The 22289-nt window shown below is 48.6% G+C and overlaps 1 protein-coding gene across 1 annotated transcript in view; it reads left to right on the forward strand.

The window, feature by feature from the left end:
- Positions 1 to 10619, forward strand: part of IRS2 (insulin receptor substrate 2) — a 29184-nt gene extending 18565 nt beyond the window's left edge. The window contains exon 2 of the mRNA XM_069204245.1: positions 8390 to 10619. Coding sequence (XP_069060346.1) covers positions 8390 to 8441 — 52 coding nt within the window. The 3' untranslated portion in view covers positions 8442 to 10619. The remainder of the gene's footprint in view (positions 1 to 8389) is intronic.
- Positions 10620 to 22289: the final 11670 nt, after the last annotated feature.

Below are 22289 nucleotides of genomic sequence, written 5' to 3' on the forward strand. Positions count from 1 at the left end.
AGTTATTATTTTGTAGCCATTCTACTAAAGATACTTCACAACCACAATAGTTAAAATGTATTAAAGTTGCATACTAGCAACTTATTCACCCCGCTATATTTTCCCCTGACCTGCCGTTGCAAATACAGGCCAGGTTTTGGTTGTCAATTAAAGCCTGTCCCAGGGGGCACAGAGAATCAAGCATGATGGTGTTCAGATACTATCTGGATTCAAGTAATACACGTGGTAAATGGCATTACCTCCCGTCCCTCCCTCGCCTTCCTTTAAACCAATGAGGCTTCCTGCCTCCCACTAGACCCTCCCCATCCCTTTTAAAACCCCCCCCCACCCCTACCCCCTCCTGTTCTTTTTGTCTAGCCCATGCTAGACTTTCCCTTTTCACTTACCTTCACGGCGGGGCCTGGAGGTCATCGTTGGATGCACTCCTCGGGAAGCGGAGCTCCGCGAGGTGTGCTTCGGCCGGGCGCGTCTTTTCTGAGCAGGCGGGGCTGCTCGTAAGACGCGTCCTGGGAGGCGGCTGACGGGGTCAGCCGGCTCTTGGTGGCTGGGGCGTTCAGTTCCGGTTTTTCTTCGCCACGGAGGGATGCCGAAGAGTGTTTTTGGGTTTCTGTGCGGGTAAGACGGGCGTTCTGCCCGCATTTTGGCTGTAATTCTTGTTTTATCCTTTATTTGGATTGGTTCTGGGATATTGTTCCTGGGCCCTGTATATTTTATCTGTGGATGAGATCGTGCCTACAGATTCAGTTAATGGCCGGAATCCAGGTGCTAGAGCTCAGTGGCAAGGTCAAGTACCTTTGGTGCAGCAGGTTACCTGTGTACAGTGGTACGACTCCCGCCTACACCCTTAAAATTTCTTAGGAGGATTATTTCTTCTTCCTCCTCAAAGGAGGGTGGTGCTGATGGCATTTCCACTCCTGGGAGCCCCCTGATTCAAGGTGGTGGTGCTGCGCCCATCATGTCCAGGGAGGAGGTGCAGGAGATGTTCGAGGGGGCTGTTTTCAGAGCTCTTCATGCGGGGATGGCCTGGCCTAGTGGGGCTAGGGCTGCCCATTCTCCTGCAATTGCAGGGAAGTCCTCCTCTGAGAGTGTGGGAGGGGATGCTCCCTCTACGTCCTCTGGGGGTGATTTTGGCTCCAGGAAGGTGATGTGGGTTGTGATGGCACATGTAGGGGTTTCCTGTGTTTAGTCCTGCCAACGCTGGCTCTCACTTATTTCCACGATATCAGACGCGGTCTGAATTTTCCATGCCTTTTCGGGGACCTGTGAAGGATATGGTGTTTTGGGAGTGGAGGATGTGGATATGGCTCAGGTTCCACGGTTCATTCAGATACGTTCTTTACTTTAGGGTGAGGAGGTATGGCCTCCCTCGGTCCTCCTGGATTCACGTTTGGCTACCCTGATTGGCAAAACTGCTGTCAATCCGGAGGATTGTGTGCCTGCTGATGCCACGGCCCGTAGTGTGGACTCAGGGCTTAAGAGGGCTTTTTGCGGCTGAGGATCTGGCTCTGAGGGCAGGTATTTCTTCGGCTTCTGCGGCCCAGTCGTTGGTGCAGGACTTGGATGAACTGGCAGTGGCTGTTCAGGATGGGGCAGAGTGTTCGGAGCTCCTGGCTGGTATGGGGCAGCGGCCTGGTTGTTGGCAGATGTGTCTTCAGATGTGGTCCGTACTTCGGCTCTGGCTTCTGGGGCTTTGATTGGGGCTCGTAGGTCCCTCTGGTTGCGTTCCTGGAAGGCTGATCCAGGGGAGAAGGCGGCCTTGTTGAGACTGCCGTTTGAAGGCTGTAACCTATTTGGTGGGCAATTGCCGTCCATGCTTTCCAAGGCATTTAAGGAGAGGAAGCATGCCTTACCTTATAAAGGGGGTTCTTCTTCGGGTGAAGGGTGGAAGAAGCATTCCAGATCTTCTCCTACTAGGGTTGCTAAATCCTTTTCATTCAGGAAACGACGTTTTCAGCCGCGTTTTTCGCCTACGTAGTCGGCTCCTGCGACCCGGGGTGGTTTTAAGAAGGGGTCCTGACAATCACTGTGGGCCTGGCAGAGGGCCGGTTGGGGGAAGACTGAGTCACTTTCTGTCAGCTTGGGAGGACAGTGTTAACGATCATTGGGTAATAGACATTGTGACCAATGGTTATGTCATAGATTTTGTTGTGGTTCCTCCAGATTCAGGGGTACGTCCCACACCTCTGCCTTCAGGGGGGTCACGGAGAAGAGCATTGTTGAACGGAGTGCGAGGCTTACTGGTCAATGGGGCCATTTCCCGCGTTCCGCTAGACGAACGGGGTCAGGGCACTTATTCGGTCTTGTTTCTTGTACAGAAAGTTTCAGGGGGATTTCGGCCTGTGCTCAATCTAAAGGAGGTGAATACCTGGATCAGGACAGTGCATTTCCGCATGCTGTCCATTCAGACTATTTTTCCATTGGTCAGACGAGGGGTCTTTCTGGTGTCACTGGATCTGCAGGTTGCGTACCTACACGTGCCTGTGGCAAGATCCTCTCAAAAGTTCCTGGGGTTTGCTGTGGATCGGGTGCACTGTCCGTTTTGTGTTCTGCCGTTCGGCCGCAAGACTTCTCCTCAGATTTTTCCGACGGTACTGGCCCCCCTGGTGGCTTTGCTACATTCAGAAGGGGTGTTTACTCATCCATATCTGGACGACATTTGCTCCGTTCTACCTCGCAGGCCCTATTTCGGAAGCAGGTTGCCCAAGTTCTGGTGTCCGGCAGAACCACGTTTTTTTTTTATTCAACGGGGGGCTGTCGGTTTAGTCCCATCCCAGGATCTGTTTTTTCTGGAGTCTCAGTTTCGGACTCTTCTTGGCTTGGTGGCAGTGTCAGTGAAGAAGTTTGTGGTGCTCCGGTCCATGGTGTGGATGGTTGTGGTACAGACGGCCCTCCGTGCTTTTCTATGGTTGCGGCTGCAAGGTCATTTGGTGGTTCTGCGGTGCTTGTTCGGGCAACGTAGTGGCCAGGGCTTATGTCATACTTCATGGGGGGACCTGGTCTAGGGCTTTGTTCGGTCTGACCTGGAAGATTTTTGTGTGGGCTCAGGAGTGGGTTTCTGCTCTCAGGGCTGCATACGTTCGGGCATTGTGTTACTTCCTCTCAACTTTTCTCCGTCCAGAGTTCACTGTTTCTTCATCTGGTTCGGCTCTGGGGTCTTCCAGTGCTGGATGTGTTCGCGTCCGAGAAAAACGCGTAGCTCGGTCATTTCGGCTCCCGGTTTTCGGTGTCCCCAACCCTGGGAGGTGGACGGGATGTCGTGTCCTTGGCCGAGGGGCCTTTTGTATGCGTTCCCGCAGTTTCAGCTACTCAGGCCTTTGCTGTTAAGGGTGTGGCTTCTGGGGGCCAGGGTTGTCCTGATTGCTCCCCATTGGCCTAGGGCGAATTGGTTCCCATTGCTGCGGCTGAGGGCATCCGGTCGGATGTGGCCTCTTCCTCTGTGTCCGTCTCCCCTGGAGTTTCCCGGCCTCTCGTTGTGGTCTTAGGGGAGGTTACACTTGACTGCCTGGGAATGGCCCGCCGAGGTTTGACGGGTCTGGGGGTGCCAGTGGCTTTAAGTTCTACTTTACTGGGTTCCAGGCGGCGTTCCACTTTACTTTCTTGGGTGGGCTGTGGTAGGTTTTTTTCTTCTTGATGCTTGAGGCATGTATTGGATCCTACTGGCACGTCTCTCTTTGATGTGATGCGGGTCTTGCAGGACGGTGCACAGTTGAGGTTGTCTGGGGTGTCTCTGCTGGTAAAGTGGGCGGCTATTCAGGCATTTTGAGGTCCGTTGCGCAGCCTTCTGGTTAAGGGTCGTTTGTTGCCGGGATTTTTTCAGGGGCTTTTTCATTTGTTTCCTCGCCCTGTACGTTCTTTTCCTTCAGGGGATCTTTCTTTGGTATTGGAGGTTTTAATGGATTATCCTTTTGAACCTCTGGGGGACTGTGTTTACGTCTTCTTTCCTTAAGGACGTTCTTTTTGGTGGCCATTGCTTCGGCTCGCCGTTTAGTAGAATTGGGGGCCTTGGCCTGTTCCTTTCCTTTTTGGGAAGTTTTTCCGGATCGGGTGGTTCTGGTTCCGGTACCTTCTTTTATCCCGAAAGTCAATTCTTCTTTTCATGCTCGCCAGGAGGTCATCCTTCCTTCCTTTTGTCCGAATCCCACTTTGGTGGAGGTGGTTCGTTTGCTTTTGTTGGATGTACGCAGGGCTTTGTTGGAGTGCCTGAGGGTGGTGGCTCCTTTCCGTAAGGGTGATTCGCTTTTTGTACATTTTGGGCCGGCCCGTAGCGGAGATGCCTTCCACGGCTTCCTTGAGTCGGGGGGTGAGATCATTGATTCTGTTTGTTTTTTTCCTTGATGGGGGTTGTTCCTCATCAAGGGGTTTGGGGTCGTTCTACCAGGGGTATGGCGGCTTGGGTGGCAGAGTCTCAGGGGATTTCAGTGGTGGAAGTTGGCAGGGCCGCCACTTGGGCCTCGCCTTTGGCGTTCATTCGGCATTCTGGCCGGTCGGACTTGGGTTGTTTGGAGTCGGTATTGGTTCACCGGGTCTTATCCTCTATGAAGTCTTAGGGGTGGGGTTTTGGTGGCCTTTGTGCATGTTATTGAACTTCTTGCAACTCAGTGTCCGTCTCCTGTGTGCTTCTTGCTATGTCTCATTGGTTTAAAGGAAGGCGAGGGAGGGACGGGAGGTAATGCGTCCATTTTCTTGCGATAATGGCATTACTCCTAGTCCTACTCCCTCGCCTTCCTTTCCGTTCCCTCCCGCCCTCCCGGTACGGACTGTCTGAGTTGCTGCTTAGGCTTGGTTTTTGTACAGGAGGGGGTAGGGGTGGGGGGGATTTTTAAAAGGGAAGGGGAGGGTCTAGTGGGAGGCAGGAAGCCTCATTGGTTTAAAGGAAGGCGAGGGAGTAGGACTAGGAGTAATGCCATTATCGCAAGAAAATGGATGCAATGTGGTCCCTATTTCCTGTTTACCCATGACCTGATGAGAAGTGAGCACTTTGTCACTCCTGCGGATAGTGGCCCCTTTTAACCTTCCATTGCTTGATAAACCTTTCAAGCAAGAGGAGAACCAAGTAGCAATAAAACGAGTAGAGCAGTTGGGTTTGAGGACCAGTTTATTTTGTGGTTGGAAGGGCACCGTACATATTTTTTTTTTTTAATAAAAAGAAACCAGAATGTCACCGTGCTTATTGTGATGACAAAGGGGACTAGTAATTTGCATACAGTTTCACTATTTGTAAGTAGCGTTTGTTCCACTCATTTATATATAGTATTTATTTATATCAGGGATCTAAACTCTGTAAGTTTAGGCATTATAACTTCAGAATCTCCCTTCACTATCAAAAAGGCCTTCTGCTTTGGAAGTAAACTTCTCATTAGGTGATGTAGATCCTGTGAAGAGACTTTGACTTGCCTTTAATGGTGAGCAAGAGCTTGTGTCTTCCGATTTAGAGAAACTTCCATGAGTTCTTGACCTGTTGATAACCATACTTGGTGTTGTGTTTAAATCCCTCATGTTTTCTTTAATTGACCTGTTGATAGGCTGTTTTCTGGGGCTGTCCATTTAAGGAGATAGGGAACTATACCATTCATCTGTATTCCTTACCACATTCTTTCGATGCATCAAAGATGTGGTGGGTATCATTAGAGATGTGCGTTTAGTTATTTTTAAGGTGTTTTACTCCACACACTGCCCATGGAGATATCCAGAGATGTAAGACTTTACTCATTAGGTATGGCTTTAGTGTTCATCATTTGATTTTATGAAATCTGTGCATACGCTTAATTAAAGAGGGTTTCAGCCAGTCGGTCCATTGGTCTGTTTCAGTGTCATTCACATGGTGCCACACACCAAAGAATTCTGCATGGAGTAGTAGGCTAGTTCACTGCAGCTTTTTGTTCCTTTCTCATTAAGTGATGACATCATGCCCAAGCACAAGATTGTCACTCACCGAGAAAGTAGCCAGTGCAAGGGACTTGTAGGCCATTGTGTGGGTTTCTTTTTTGTTTGAATTATTTTGAATGCATTTCTTTTATATATATTTTTTTTAACTTGCAAGGACCTGGCTGATCCCCAGGCACTGCTGCCTGGCTCTTGCCACAGCTTCCAATGACTTGCATCTGGCATATGTACTTCTAGTAGATGCCATGCTTAAATAGGCTTTGAACCACACGTTAGCTTTGACAGTGCTTGTTTTTTAATTGTTTTACTTCGCACCTGCCCCCAGCCTGCTTCAGAGTATTAGTGGTGCAGAGAATGGAAACAGATGCTGGTGTGGTAGGGCCGTGTACAGTTTTGGAGGTTTGCTGGAGTTAGAATAGTTTTAAGGGCCTTTCAGCCCTTCAGGTCTCATTTTTTACTCCTGCGTGGTTCAGGCTGCCGCAGGCTGCCTGTTTTTCACTGCCCAGGGATTCTCTTCTCAATAGCCTGTGTTATCGAAAAGACACTTGCCAATTTGTACTTGGGCATTGCCCACTGTGTTACTAACTATCTTGGATACTTTAAATATTTCAGTAGTCTTGGTACTCTTTTAACGTGTGGTTATGATACTGCACATTTTAGAAATGGTTATCCAGAAACTTTTTTTTCGGTGTCCTTTCCTGTACGTTTTCTACTGTTTCTTGTGTGCATAGTCGTTTTGTGTGCAGTTCAATACGACTTAAAATCTACCTTTTCTGGAGCCTAATGGGCCACCCGGTTCAAACATGGTAATTAAGATGACAAGGTAATAAAGACGACAAGATGACTGTCTACTCCTTTCATCCAGGTTAGAAAGTTCGTAGGGTGAGTCAGCCTTACTCACTCCAAGGGTCACACTCACTGTGGTTCTATGAATTTGCGGCCTTTTAAATCATGCAGGGTTTGTGCTGCTATATTTGTGAAGTGACCCCCGAGTGTGTTTGACCTTGTTGTGGAGTTTCGTGATACATGTTTGAAATCATGAGATGTCCACCCAAGAAGCAGTCTGGTAACATTTAAACCATCTGAAAGTATTTGAGGATAGAGTGCAATAATCTGCAGCCTGTGTGTCAGTGTAGCTCGGATAAATTATGGTTGTGGAATTTCAGATAATTATCAACATATTGGAAAAAGTTGTGCTGAGAAAAGCCTTTGCTAATACATTTGAAACCCCCAAAGCAATGATTGGCAGTGGGTAGGTCTAGTTTGCATTTCTAGTCTTTAATAAAATATATATATACATATTTTTTAAAAAGACTAGTACTGTGAAAAAAACACGTCCAACGATTGGCTTCTAGTAACTCTACATGTATATAGGAAGTACTGAATGTGCCATGATTCCCTGTGCTTCTGAGATGTAAGATAGTCCCTTATGTATTGTAAGCGAACACTTAAAAGGAGGTGGAATGATACAACAAATAGCCAGTAGCACATGGTGAGAGACATTCTATTGTGGGAGGAGTCAAAGTGCACACAGTTTATTTCAAATAATTGGTAACAACAGTAGTGCAAAACAACTGGTGGCTTGAGTCGGTGCTAAAGAAAAGATAATATAGGGGCGTGGAGGGGGTGGCAGAAACTGCTCTTTTCCAAGTACTTACATCAATGGTTAACACTTTGGGCCTGATTACCACCTTGGTGGAGGGGATTACTCCGTCCCAAATGTGATGGATATCCTTCCCGCCCTATTACAAGTTCCATTATATCCAGTGCTTGAAATGGAAAAATTAAAGTGAAGGTACTCTGTGCCAGAGTACCTGCTTGTTTCCGAGAAGTGCCGGTACTCTCCAATGAAAAGTATTAGGTTTTGCATGAGATGTGCCAGTACTCTCCATCTCAAAATAAAAAAGTGCTGGTACTCAGTACCGGACAGCACCGGCCCATTTAAAGCACTTATTATATCCTATGGAACTTGTAATGGGGCAGACTGGATATCCGTCATATTTGGGACAGAGTAATCCCCTCTGCCAAGGACGTAATCGGGCCCTTTGTCTTGAGTCATTGTTAACCAGGGGAGTTGGAGCATTTAGATTCATCCTGGTCTTGATCTTTGGTACAACCCCTTCCCCAGACTTACATCTTTACCTTGTGCAGGCTATCAGGTTCTGTGGTACTGAATGGTTGTCATTTTCAACAAACTTTGGATTGCTAAGTGTTTTTTTTTTTAATGTCTTTACTGCAGCTCCTTTCTCTTTGACATGACAAGTAGGCATACTTGCACGTTAATCATAGGTGTAGCTGTCCTAATACTCAAATGTAAATGGGGTGGGTAAAGTTGTCATTTTTGTTTTTAGCCTTAATTCTGCTAAAACTAAAAGTAACAACAGATCCAACATTAGATCACATAGTTTTAATCCTGGTAAAACTGTAAACATCTTGTGTATACCTATTTGTTGACGAGTATTAATCGGACTTCAATTTAGTAATGTTCCTTTTGTTTGTTTTTCAGGGGGAAGGACCTGATTTTATCTCATGACCTTGCGCCACAGAGTACAACATGAAACGAAGGTTACCTGCCATCTGTTTGCAACTGAAGCTGCTCCACGTTTACTTTTCTGTTTTGAGCAATTTCTGTGTTTTGGTATTTTTTTTTTTTTTTTTTTTTTTAAACAGTGCAGTTGATCAACACAAAGATGGGCGACCTGCCTCATTTGGTTTTCTGTGCCAGACGTCTTACCGCTGAGTTGCTGTCATGTAAAGAGCCCAGTTGAAGATTTCTTTTTACATAGACAATCACATTTCCTTTCTGACTAGCCTTTTTTCAATGCCTTTTAGCCCTTTTTGCAAAGATGAACTCTATTTATTCTTCAGCAGGCTGGGAGAGTTTTTCTAACCCGTTGAAAAGCAGTAAAATCTGGTATTTACTGACCTACACCCTCTTTTAAGACCTCCACCGCCCTACCTCGGTTCAGAGTAACCCAGATATTTGTATTGTTCACATGAAAGGGGACTGCTTTTATTTTATGCGGAATGTTCCTCAAGGACCGGTGTCAGCCTTACTGTAATCAGCTGCTGTGTGGATCTAAGTACAGTGTTTACGTATGGACTGGAGCCAATTTAGGACACTGACATCTGCATGAAGTATTGTTGGCTGGGCATTAATGAAGGATCCACAATGCTTACACAATATTGCTGAAAAAGCAAAAGTTCCAAAAAAGAACTTGAATGTCTTACATTTTGTATGTATTTTCTAATATTATTTGTGCAAAGGCCCCTTGTTCCAAGTAAGAGTTTCTTCTGCCCGTTCTCGTTGGAGGCATTGAATAAGCAGGCAAAGGAAAGTCAACGCTGTGGGCAAACAAGAGGTACTCTGTTGTACTTAGTAAAAATGACCAATTCTGGCACACTGTATAGAAGGCATTATTTTAAAAAGGCTTTGCAATCAGCCTGTTATTTATTTATAGTCAGGACAAGTAGATATTTTTTCAGTATTTAAAAAAAAAAACACAAAAGCAAAACACTTGTGCCCTGACTGACCTCACAGTGAGGAAAGCACTGCACCAGAACAGCAGAATGTTTTTCGACTGCTTATATATTTGATTTTAATAATGGTATATATTTTGTATTGGTACCTCACTCGTGCCTGTTCTGGCAAGTAATGTTGTTATACGCACCATATGAGTTTTCTGTCAAAAGTTTGTACAAATACTGTAAATTTTTATGGAGAGTATCTTATTTTTTTTGGAGGACGGAAGTATCAAGGTCTTAGAAATTTAGTTATTTAATGTCCTTGCAGTCTTCCTTTTGACAAACTGATCTTTTAGAACAGAGGATTGTATAATAAGACACAGATGAATGTATAGTGACTGCGCTTCTTCTGCGCTTTTCAGTTCCTCTCTCACCCCACCATATTCCTTGAACTAAGTGTGTCTCTTATTGCAGAAATGCGTGAGTGCACTACCAGAATATTCATTTTTTAATATCAACATGTGCTTATATCGACTCCACAAAATCTAATTCATATCGTTCATGGTAGTAAATTTACTATTCTTATCTGTGTTTATGTTGATGATCGTTTGGTAGTCGATATTCTACAGGTAGGTCGATATTATTGACCTGGATACTTAGACAACCCAGTGCATGTACCATGGAATATATGCTCTGAGGTCAATTTCAATGTATAGTGTTCTGTAAATAATTGACAGTTGTGGAATTTTGTATGAATGTTTCTTCCTTTGCTGGTTAGCGTTTTTTTAATGATCTGCAGCATCAAAAATAATTGAATGCTGCTTCCCCCCATCACCTCCTATCAGTTTGTATTTTGAAACTACTAGAAACTTGATCATGCCACTACAACAAAGTAGATTTATATTCTTACTGCATCCTTTGAAAAGAACTTGAAACCTTGCTAAATTATATACTCTCCTCTACATTTCATTAAATGGCATATGCAATATTTACATAATCTAGTTTACAGAATGGAACCAAAATGTATAAATTATGTTTGCTAAAATTCTTCATGTATATTGGGACTTTATACATTTTTGCCTGACTTAACTTAAAACATGTAAAATACTTTTTTAGGTATATATTATTTCTGGGTATCAAGAATTTAAATATATTTCTGGCAATTGTGATGACAAGAGACTTAACTTATCTTGCTGTGTCTTCCAATGTACATGTTGTGTATATAGGGACTTGTGATGCTGCTGACAAAAATAAATGAAATTAGAGCAGTGCATTGTATTTAGTCTTTATTGATCATGGATGCTCTCTTAATAGCCATATGCAATACAATAAACTAAATTATTTATGAAAGGAAATGTCTTGAGTGCTTATTATCGTGGTAGATAAGTGGTATGAGCTTGCCTGTGATTTCAGCGACTAAAATCGTGCTCCTTTCACAAATGCTTATTTTATAACTGACAATATATTGTTTTTTCGCCAACATTCGGAAACATAAAGGGAATATTATGGCACATCTCATAGTTTGGACTTCTATCTCCCTTTAGTGGTAACAGAACGTTCGTGTATAGCTCTGAGTTTGTAGTTTCTATTTTTGGGGGTGATGATTAATTCATTTGCATAGTATGTTTGGTTCTCCCAGTCTCTCCTCCCTTATCCTCAATGTATGTTCATGCCAGCCCACAGTGGAGGAAGAATCCATTGCTCTCTCACGAAAATAAGTTAAAAGAAGCCCGAGAAATATATAATTCCCATCTTAATTGCTTCCAGACCATACAGCTCGACTACATATCGTGCCATTTTAGCCTGTCTTTGTTCATTCTCCTCACCCCCCCCCCCAATTAACTCTAGGTTTTCTTCCACAGAACTTCTGTATTTATCTGTTGATCCCACGTTCTCGGTGCCCCTCAACACCTGGAAGCCTGGAGACCACTTTAGCTGTCTCACTAGCCTCCTGTATTCTGAAAACATAATCATAAAGTGCATACCTATGTACATACATATAGGGTTCATGGCATCCTTCTTCATCTGTTCAACTGTAATTCACATTTTCCTCCCACCGAGGACAACGTACAACCTGGTGCCATGGGTCAGCCTACTTCAGCCATTTGCTGGCTTTGCTGTGAATGTTAACATTTTGCTTGTACACTTCTGCCTAAAAAGTAGTCCAACTCGGTGTGAACACTGAACAAATTTGTTTTTATTTTATTTTGTTTTTTCAAGACCAGATTAGGTACCAGGCATTGGGTATTTCCCCAGGAGGCTGGAAGCAGGTGTGGGAGGGGAGGGGGCGGAGGTTGCTTTAGTAGCAGCGCTGCAGTGTTCTTGGTATATCCAGCAGTTTACAGGCAAGAATAAAAGTGCCACTATAACACTGGTGATTAATGTACCTGCTGGAGAGAGATTACGGTTTTGTCTAGTGGCACTGTTGTCATCTAACATAGCACAGGGATTTAAGGGGGTTAATATGCTAGCTGCAAAGAACGTGCACTGTACAGATCACAGAACAGTATTTTGTATGCATGGCTTAGAGGAATGCTGCTTTTCTTACAGGATTCCTTTGATCACTGTTCTGTTCATAAATTACGATCATAATCTAGCACAGTGAGGTATGAACTGCCATCAAATAACTGCATTGAAACTGCACGGTACAGTTTAGAAACTTGTATTTTTACCCAGTCTTTGATTATCCTAATTTTGCTACAAAGGTTTTGCTTGGGTAGAAATAGTGTTATTAGTAAAGTCAACCATAACCACAGTGTTGCGTCTGAATCCTACCTGTATGCTTCCGCCGAACAAGCACTCTCAAACAATGGCTATCCGTGTGGATGATGTGAATCCTACTCCTTGTTTGTCCTCTTTGTCTTACGTAACATTTTCTATACACTGATCTACAATGTACTATTCATTGTCTCTGTGTGTATGATGTAAAGTGCCCAACACCCTAAGCTGCTGAGAGGCACTCTAACACAAATAAAATATATGTGAGGGAGGGGCTATGGAGAGATGAGAGGAACTGTTAGAGGGTAAAATCGAATACAGTTGAATATAAAATGAAAAATGTGACGCGGAAAGCACAGTTTTTGCCATTTCGTCCCAAATTCTCTTATTTTGTGGGGGAGGGGGAGAGAACCCCACCAAGCCCCATTGTAGTGGTCAGGCTCGCTCACTAAGCACCCTATGGTGGTAGGTGTGACGAAACTTGCCAGTGCTCCTTTAGGTGCCCAAACCCACTGGACCACATTTACACGGAAGCAGGGCGGCAACCACGAGATTTCCCTGTGCATGTCCCTGCGAAAGCCAATGCAGCACAAAACAGACCTGTTAGGCTATTAACACTTGTTGCGATGCTCGCGCACAATGTGTGTTAACACTAGGCTTGAGCATCGCTAGGTAACGGGAGTTCGAAGGGAGGTTGAAGAGGGAGACGGTTGATGTTGAAGACGCGCTTCGGATGTCCTGATATCGGGGTCGCACACATGTTACGAATAAAAGCTTGTCAATCTCATGATTGTCGTAACAACAAAAGAGCGTACGAGCGACCCCGACGAAGAACCCACACGTCCATCAAGCACATTTCTTCACAGTTTGAGGCAGGATCTCCAGGAAGTTGTATGACTTGATATTTTCCTGCCGTTTTCAACAGAACTTTGTGATTGCTGTAGCGGTAGGATTAATACCTTGTTTACCATTGTTCTTTCGGCGTTTTCGTAAAAACGTCCTGGTGCTACTTTATGAGCTTATCGGTTGTTATTGTTGCCAAGCAAACCAGACTGAAAACGTCTTCGCGCCGCATCTCGCGCTTTGAAATTGTCTGACATTGTCAAGCAACCAAGGTGGTCATTACAACCCTGGCGGACGGTGTTAAAGCTGCGGAAATACCGCAAACAGGCCGGCGGACAAAAAAAGGGAATCACGACCCTGGTGGAAACCGCCAACAAAGACAGCCACTTTAACACATCGCCCGCCACGGCGGTACAGACAAACAGCGCGGCGGTCACCGCCAACAGACAGGCGGGAGACAATGTACCGCCCACACTATTATGACAGGCCAATCCGCCACCTTTTCCGGGGCAGATTCTCCGTGGATAAAAACACGGCAGAAACAGCTTTTCCTATGGGAAAACGCTCACCTTAACACACTCTACGAGGAACGACGACTCCATGGAGCTGGAACTCCAAATCCTACCTGCCTTTGTCTTTCTGCTCTTCTACGACTAACAGCGACGTAGGCACAGAAGATACCGTTGAGTACTGCATCTACGACACGGGGGAAGGGGGAGGCAAAAGTTAGGGGGACACCCATCAAACACCCCCACCCTCGCATATCACAACATACACACCAATGCAGTCAAAAATATTACATTACCTCCCGTCCCTCCCTCGCCTTCCTTTTAACCAATGAGGCCTCCCGCCTCCCCCCTAGACCCTCCCTTCCCCTTTCAAAACCCCCCCCCACCCTTATCCCCTCCTGTTCTTTTGTCTAGCCCACGCTAGACGGTTTTCTTTCCCTTTCTTACCTGCACGGCGGGGCCTGGAGGTCGTCGATGGAGGCACTCCTCGGGACGCGGTGCTCCGCGAGGAGTGCTACGGCTGGGTCACGTCTTGAGCGAACGGCATGGCTGCTCGAGAGGCGTGTACTGGGGGCCGGCTGACGGGGTCAGCCGGCCCTCTGTGGCTGGGGCGTTAGTTTCCGGGTTTCCGCGCCGCGGAGCCGCGAGGACCGAGGAACTTCAATTTTTGGATGCTGGTCAGGTAGGACGGGCGTTCTGCCCGTGGTTTTTTGGATTTTTACAAGGATTGTGACCTTTTTAGGGTTTGGTGGAGCCCTGTTAGGGAGGACCAGGGTCCTATATGTAGGGTAGTGTTTTGGAATGAAAGGCAGTGTTATTTTGGTTACCATGCCTAAAGCTCCAGCAAAGAGACGTGGTTGTCTCTTCTTCCTCCTCGGAGGTGGGAGGGGAGGGTAGCATTGCTCTTCCTGAGAACCCACAGGTACCTGGCAGGGGTACTCCCCTCATGTCTAGTGAGGAAGTGCAGGATATGGGTGAAATGGCTGTCACCAGGGCACTGCAAGCTGGCGTGGCCAGGACTGATCAGTCTAAGCGTGCGCACTCATCGGTAGCGGCAAGGAAATCCTCATCGGAGAGTGAGGATGAGGCCCCATCAACGTCATCTGGGGGGAAATAGGTTTCCAGAAGAGGTAATGTGGGAAGTGATGACACATGTTCGGGACAGTTTAGGTTTCCCTGTGTTTCAACCTACAAACTCAGAGTCTCATTTATTTCCTCAAATATCAGACGCCTTTTATGTTTGCCATGCCTTTCCAGGGACCTGTGAAGGATATGGTGTTTCGTGAGTGGAAGGATGTGGAGAAGGCTCAGGTTCCACGATTCCTTCAGAAACTTTACTTACTTGAGGGTGAGGGGGTTTTTCCTCCTTCAATACGCCTGGACTCTATTCTGGCTACTCTAATTGGCAAAACGGCAGTCAATCCGGAGGATTGTGTGCCTACGTATGCCACAGACCGTAAAGTGGATTCAGGTCTTAAGAGGGCTTTTGCGGCGGAGAATCTGGCGCTGAAGGCAGGGATTTATTCTGCTTATGCGTCACAATCATTGGTTCAAGGCTTTGATAAACTGGCTGTACAGGAAGGGGCGGAGTGTTCGGAGCTCCTGGCTGGTATGGAACAGCTGGCCAGATTATAGGTGGATGTGTCTTCAGATATAGTCCGTACTTCGGCTCTGGCATCTGGGTCTTTGATTGGGGCTCGTAGGTCCCTCTGGTTGCGTTCATGGAAGGCTGATCCAGGGGAAACGGCGGCCTTGTTGAGACTGCCGTTTGAGGGTTGTAACTTGTTTGGAGAACTATTACCATCCATACTTTCCAAGGCGTTTAAGGAGCGGAAGCATGCCTTACCTTATAAAGGGGTTTCTTCTTTGGGTAAAGGGTGGAAGAAGCATTCCAGATCTTCTCCTACTAGGGTTGCTAAATCGTTTTCGTTTAGGAGACGGCGTTTGCATCCGTGTTTTTCACTTAAGAAGTCTACTCCTGAGACCCGGGGTGGTTTCAAGAAGGGGTCCTGGCATTCGCTGTGGGCCTGGCAGAGGGCCGGTTGGGGGATGACTGTGTCACTTTCTTTCAGCTTGGGAGGACAGTGTAACCGATCATTGGGTACTAGACATGGTGACCAATGGTTATGTCATAGATTTTGTGGCGGTTCCTCCAGATTCCGGGGTGCATCCCACACCTCTGCCTTCAGAGGGGTCTTGGAGTGGAGCATTATTGGACGGAGTGCGGGACTTACTGGTCATGGGGGCCATTTCCCATGTTCCGCTAGACGACCGAGGTCAGGGCACTTATGCGGTCTTGTTTCTTGTGCGGAAAGTTTCAGGGGGATTTTCAACCGGTGCTCAATCTGAAGGAGGTGAATACCTGGATCAGGACAGTGCATTTCCACATGCTGTCCATTCGGACTATTTTTCCATTGGTCAGGCAAGGGGATTTTCTGGTGTCACTGGATCTGCCGGATGCTTACCCACACGTACCGGGGGCATGGTCCTCTCAAAAGTTCCTGAGGTTTGCTGTGGGGCAGGATCATTTCCAGTTTTGCGTTCTGCCTTTCGGTCTGAAATCTTCTCCCCGAATTTTCACGAATATGCTGGCTCCTCTAGTGGCTTTGCTTCATTCAGAAGGGGTGTTTCTGCACCCTTATCTAGTCGACATTTTGATTCATGCCCATTCACGAGACCTTTTGCAGAGGCAGGTGGCCCAAGTTCTGGGGGTCCTGCAATAACACAGGTTTTTGATCAATTGGGTGTAATCAGACTTTGTGCCGTCCCAGGATCTGGTTTTTCTAGGGGCTCGGTTTCAGCCTATTCTAGGGTTGGTGACTGTGTCCGAAAAAAAAAAAAAAAAAAAAAAAAGGTTGGATGCTCTCCAGGCTTTGGTAAAGAAGGTATGGTTACTGTCTGCTCCCCGAGCTCTTCTATGGTTGCGACTGCACATTTGGCGTCAGTGATATTTTGGGTTCTTGGGCACGTTTCCATCCCCTGTGCTTGATGACGTGGTTCTTGAGTAGGTGGGATCCAGGGTCCGGTTCTCTGAAGGACGGGGTTCCAGGGTCCGGATTGATTCACAGAGAGTTGCAATGGTGGTTGGATGCAGACCACCTGAGGGTAGGGGTGTCTTTGTCACCTCTGAGACCCGTGGTGGTGACGACGGATGCCAGCCTCTCCGGTTGGGGGACATGGATGGGGTCAGCTCAGATTCGGGGGTTTTGGTCCCCTCGGGAGGCGAGTCGGTCATCTAATTGGCGAGAATTGCGGGCTATATTCCTGGCTCTGGTCCATTTCCAGGATTCCCTGAGGGGGTTGGCGGTTCTGGTTCGCACAGACGACTTAGTGGCCGAGGCTTATGTCATTCGGCGAGAGTGGTAAGTGTTCGGGCAGATCTACTGAGCAGAGTGATTCCTTCCTCTCAACTTTTCTCTCTCCGGAGGTCTCTGTTTCGGCATCTGGTTCGGCTTTGGGGTCTTCCAGTGCTGGATGTGTTTGCGTCAGTAGAGACTGCGATAGTGGAGTGCTTCTGCTCCCGGTTTCGGTGTCCCCAAGCATGGGAGGTGGACGGGATGTCATGTCCTTGGCCGCAGGGCCTTTTATATGCGTTCCCTCCGTTTCAACTATTCAGGGCGTTTCTGTTAGGTGCCAGTGGCTTTGAGTTCTACCTTGCTGGCTTCATGGAGACGTTCAACTTTGCTTTCTTATGGTAGACAGTGGAAGGTGTTTTCGTCTTGGTGCTTAAGTCGTGAGTTGGATCCTTCCTGCGCTTCTCTCTTTGAGGTGATGCAGTTCCTGCAGGACGGTGCTCGTTTAGGGTTGTCAGTGGCTTCTCTTCGGGTACAGTGAGCGGCTATTCAGACCATGGCGTAATCTTCAAGTTGAAGGGCGATTGATGCCTGGATTTTTTCAGGGGCTTATTAATTTATTTCCTCGCCCGGTACGTTCTTTTCCCTCATGGGATCTGTCCTTGGTTTTGGATGTGTTGACGGGGGCCCCTTTTGACCCATTGGGGGACTATGATTTGCGACGTCTATCTTTGAAGACGTTCTTTTTGGTCGCCATTACTTCGGCTCATCGGTTGGGGGAATTGGGGGCATTGGCATGTTCCTTTCCTTTTTTGTAAGATTTTTCCCGATAGGGTGGTTCTGGTTCCGGTGCCTTCCTTTATTCCAAAAGTCAATTCTTCGTTCCATTCCAGGCAGGCGGTCATCCTTCCTTCATTTTGTCCGGATCCCTCATCAGGGGAGGAGGTCCGTTTGCATTTGTTGGATGTACGTAGGGTTTTGTTGGAGTATCTGCGGGTGGTGGCTCCTTTTCGTACAGGGGATTCACTGTTTGTTACTTTTGGTCCGGCGCGCTAAGGTGAGAAACCTTCCACGGCTTCCTTGAGTCGGTGGGTTCGATCTTTGATTCTGTTGGCCTATTCCTTGAAAGAGGTGGTTCCTCCTCTAGGGATTCAGGGGAGGTCTTCCAGAGGCATGGCGGCGACGGTGGCAGAGCTTCAGGGGACTTCAGTGGTGGATATTTGCAGGGCCGCCACTTGGGCTTCTCCTTCGTCGTTTGTGCGTCATTATAGGCTGTCGGACTTGGGTGGTTTGGAGTCGGTGTTTGGTCACCGGGTCTTATCCTCTATGAGATACTGTTTGGGATGTTCTTGGTGCAGGATATTAAATAAGGGTCTTGCAACTCGATGTCCGTCTCCTGTGTGTTTTTCTTGCTATGTCTCATTGGTTAAAAGGAAGGCGAGGTAGGGACGGGAGGTAATGCTTCCATTTTCTTACGATAATGGCATTACTCCTAGTCCTACTCCCTCGCCTTCCTTTTCCGTTCCCTCCCACCCTCCCGGTACGGACTGTCCGAGTTGCGGCTTGGGCTTGGTTTTTGTACAGGAGGGGATAAGGGTGGGGGGGGTTTTTGAAAGGGGAAGGGAGGGTCTAGGGGGGAGGCGGGAGGCCTCATTGGTTAAAAGGAAGGCGAGGGAGTAGGACTAGGAGTAATGCCATTATCGTAAGAAAATGGAAGCATTTAACAACCCACAATCCCCCAGGAAGAATGCTAAGACAAAGCGAATTGCGGTCAAACATTGTAATGTGCCAATATACATGTCATACAAAATAATACTGATATGTATCTCGAAATCTGTCATATTTAAATATACAATACAAGAAGTAGTGCAGATATGTACACAACAATGTCTGTGCACCAACAGTCCAAAAATGCATGGGCGAGGCCCACAATAGATACCTGACCAAAATCGGAGAGAACACTGCCGGGGCATCAGATAGAAACACTACAGGCACCTCAGGGGGAAGGGAAGGGGGGGCACCTCAGCCAGATGAATGCGAAGCCAGATCCACGAGGGGGCTCCATGCCCATTGCTGTATCCTGGGGAGTGCAAAGCCACAGTCTCACAAGTCTCTACAGTGGGTGGCTTGCCCACTGTTACATCCTGGGGAGTGCAAAGCCACAGTCTCACAAGTCTTTACAGTGGGTGGGTTGCCCACTGTTAGATCCTGGGGAGTGCAAAGCCACAGTCTCACAAGTCTTTACAGTGGGTGGGTTGCCCACTAGACCATCCTGGGGAAAGCAAAGCTACATTTTCGCAAGTATCTGCAGTTCTCTACTGGTACTGGGTGGGACTGGTGACCAGGCAGGATGAGTCTCCCCGTGAAAGTTCATGTCCTGTCACTGTCCCAGCTGCACATGGGAGAAGTATGCCTGATGTGGCGGACTATTCATACCCACACGGTGTTTGCCTTGTTCAGCAGTCTTCACCATGCCAGTCTTTGCCCTGTTCAGCGGTCTTCACCATGGCGGTCTTGGCCCTGTTCAGTGATGCTTAGCCATGGCAGTCTTTGCCCTGTTCAGCGGTCTTCACCATGGCGGTCTTGGCCCTGTTCAGCGGTGCTTTGACATGGCGGTCTTTGCCCTGTTCAGCGATGCTTAGCCATGGCAGTCTTTGCCCTGTTCAGCGATGCTTAGCCATGGCAGTCTTTGCCCTGTTCAGCGGTCTTCACCATGGCGGTCTTGGCCCTGTTCAGCAGTGCTTTGACATGGCGGTCTTTGCCCTGTTCAGCGGTGCTCTGACATGGCGGTTCGGATACTGACATTGGTGTATGGCATGACGAACTCTACACTGGACATTGTTGTGTGGCATGACGATCTCCACACTGGACATTGGTGTGTGGCTTAAAGTTCCATCATTGCCCAGCGGGGCTGTGGGATCCTGGTCCCTCCTGGGCTGTGACTCCAGCGGTGGTCTCCTGACCAGTAACGATACTTGGGCCCTCCTGGGCTGTGACTCTGGCAGTGGTCTCTGGACCAGTGACGATACTTGGGCCCTCCTGGGCTGTGACTCTGGCGGTGGTCTCTGGACCAGTGACGATACTTGGGCCCTCCTGGGCTGTGACTCTGGCGGTGGTCTCCTGAACAGTGACGATACTTGAGCCCTCCTGGGCTGTGACTCTGGCGGTGGTCTCTGGACCAGTGACGATACTTGAGCCCTCCTGGGCTGTGACTCTGGCGGTGGTCTCCTGACCAGTGACGATACTTGAGCCCTCCTGGGCTGTGACTCTGGCGGTGGTCTCCTGACCAGTGACGATACTTGAGCCCTCCTGGGCTGTGACTCTGGGGGTGGTCTCCTGACCAGTGACGATACTTGAGCCCTCCTGGGCTGTGACTCTGGCGGTGGTCTCCTGACCAGTGACGATACTTGAGCCCTCGTGAGCTGTGACTCTGGCGGTGGTCTCTGGACCAGTGACAATACTTGAGCCCTCCTGGGCTGTGACTCTGGCGGTGGTCTCCTGACCAGTAACGACACTTGGGCCCTCCTGGGCTGTGACTCTGGCGGTGGTCTCTGGACCAGTGACGATACTTGGGCCCTCCTGGGCTGTGACTCTGGCGGTGGTCTCCTGACCAGTGACGATACTTGAGCCATCCTGGGCTGTGACTCTGGCGGTGGTCTCTGGACCAGTGACGATACTTGGGCCCTCCTGGGCTGTGACTCTGGCGGTGGTCTCCTGACCAGTGACGATACTTGGGTCCTCCTGGGCTGTGACTCTGGCGGTGGTCTCCTGACCAGTAACGACGGTGCTGGCAGTTGTGTCTCGACCGCCGGAAATGATGGCGCACTTCTCCGCCGTGACACTCACAACAGGCTGGGCAGACTTCCTCGGGACCTTCCCCACCTTCTTTGGAGTTACAGCTGACTCACCAATCGCCTTCGATCCCATTTCAGTTGTTGTCCCACCAGGAGTCTTGACACAGTCCCATCGTCCACTCTCCAATTTTGGAGCCTTTACAGGGGGTGGGCTGCCAGTGCCTTGGCTCTGGGTCCTACTGCCTGCCCTGGTGGACGGTGCACTCCAAAAACCTGGAACATGCACCATTGGCACTGAAGGCTTTTTGGCTGAGGCGCTATGACGGGACTGATGAACTGGAGGGGGGTGGGGGCAAACAGGTCAATTTGACATAGGGACAGTTTCTGACGGAAACTGGGATGGGTAGCTGGAGGGGGTCTGGGAGTGGAGGTAGAGGAGGTGGTTGTAGGAGGTGTCACTTTAGGTGTTTTGGGTGCAGGTGCAGGTACTGGAGGCTGTCGTGAGGTGGATGGATGTTGAGTGAGTGATTGCCGGCGTTTGTGTACTTCGGGAGGGGGCGTCACAGACACACTGGGAGAGGACACAGGGGACGTGTAAATGGCAGTGGAGGTGGTGAGTGCAGGTGAGCGGCTTGGGGTGCTGGGTGTCCTGGTGCGAGTCCTAGTGCCTGTAGATGTGGTGCATGCAGGTGTGTGTGTAGACGACACTGGGAGGGAGGAGGGAGAAGAGGAGGAGGGGGACACAGTGGATGTTGCTGTGTCTGTATGGGTGTGATGCTTGTGTGAGTGCCTGTGGTTTGTGTGTGCCTATGTTTGCGTGAGCTACTTTTGGGTGTTTACTTGTGTGCCTGCTGGTCTGTAGGTGTGCTTGGGATGGGCTGGGGTACAGGGGATTGGGTCTGGGTGGAGGAAGTTGGAGGGGGGAGGCTGGACACAGGGACAATGGCTGCCATCAGTGCTGAGGCCAGAGATTGCAGGGTTCGCTGAAGGACAGCCTGACCAGAATGAATGCCTTCCAGGAATGCATTACCGTGTTGCAACTCTCGTTCTACACCCTGGATGGCATTCACAATGGTAGACTGCCCAACAGTTAGTGACCTGAGGAGGTCAATGGCATCCTCACTGAGGGCAGCAGGGGTGACAGGGGCAGGGCCTGAGGTGCCTGGGGCGAAGGTGATGCCCACCCTCCTGGGTGAGCGGGCACGGGGCGAAGGCTGAGGGGCTGCTGGGAGGGCGGTGCTGGTAGGGGAGGTGGCGGCTGTACCTGTAGAAGTGGGGTGCACAGATGGTGCTGCCACCACAGGGGAGCTCACATCGGCGGACGAGTCCGTGTCGCTGGTTGGTGATCCTGTGGCTGACGTGAAGCTCCCCTTGCCCTCCGTCCCACTGGTGCATTCAGAGTCTGTGGTGTGGCCCTCCATGGCCATGTGGGATGCAGCTCCCTCGTGCTCCGGTGCCACTGTACCTCCACCTGATGCTGATGTACAAAAGGACAGGGAGAGCAGGAAAAGGGGGGGAGACAGAAGAAAGAGAGTTTTAGTGCATGGCATACCGCTACCGTTGGCGGACAAGACAGACGCAGCAGCCCCATGCATTACGCCGTGCTCCTGCCCTCTGCACATGCAATTTCTGGGATATGGCCTACATGGCAATGATAGAAATCTGCGCACATGGATGGCAAAGGGGCAACTATACATCAACTTGCCTCTGTTCTGAGCTGGGGTAGAGTCCCACATGGCCTACATTACGAAGGGGCCTTGCCTACCTAACTCGCCCTGGCCTAG

This window comes from Pleurodeles waltl, chromosome 8 (assembly GCF_031143425.1).
Source record: "Pleurodeles waltl isolate 20211129_DDA chromosome 8, aPleWal1.hap1.20221129, whole genome shotgun sequence".
NCBI classification, from domain to species: domain Eukaryota; kingdom Metazoa; phylum Chordata; class Amphibia; order Caudata; family Salamandridae; genus Pleurodeles; species Pleurodeles waltl.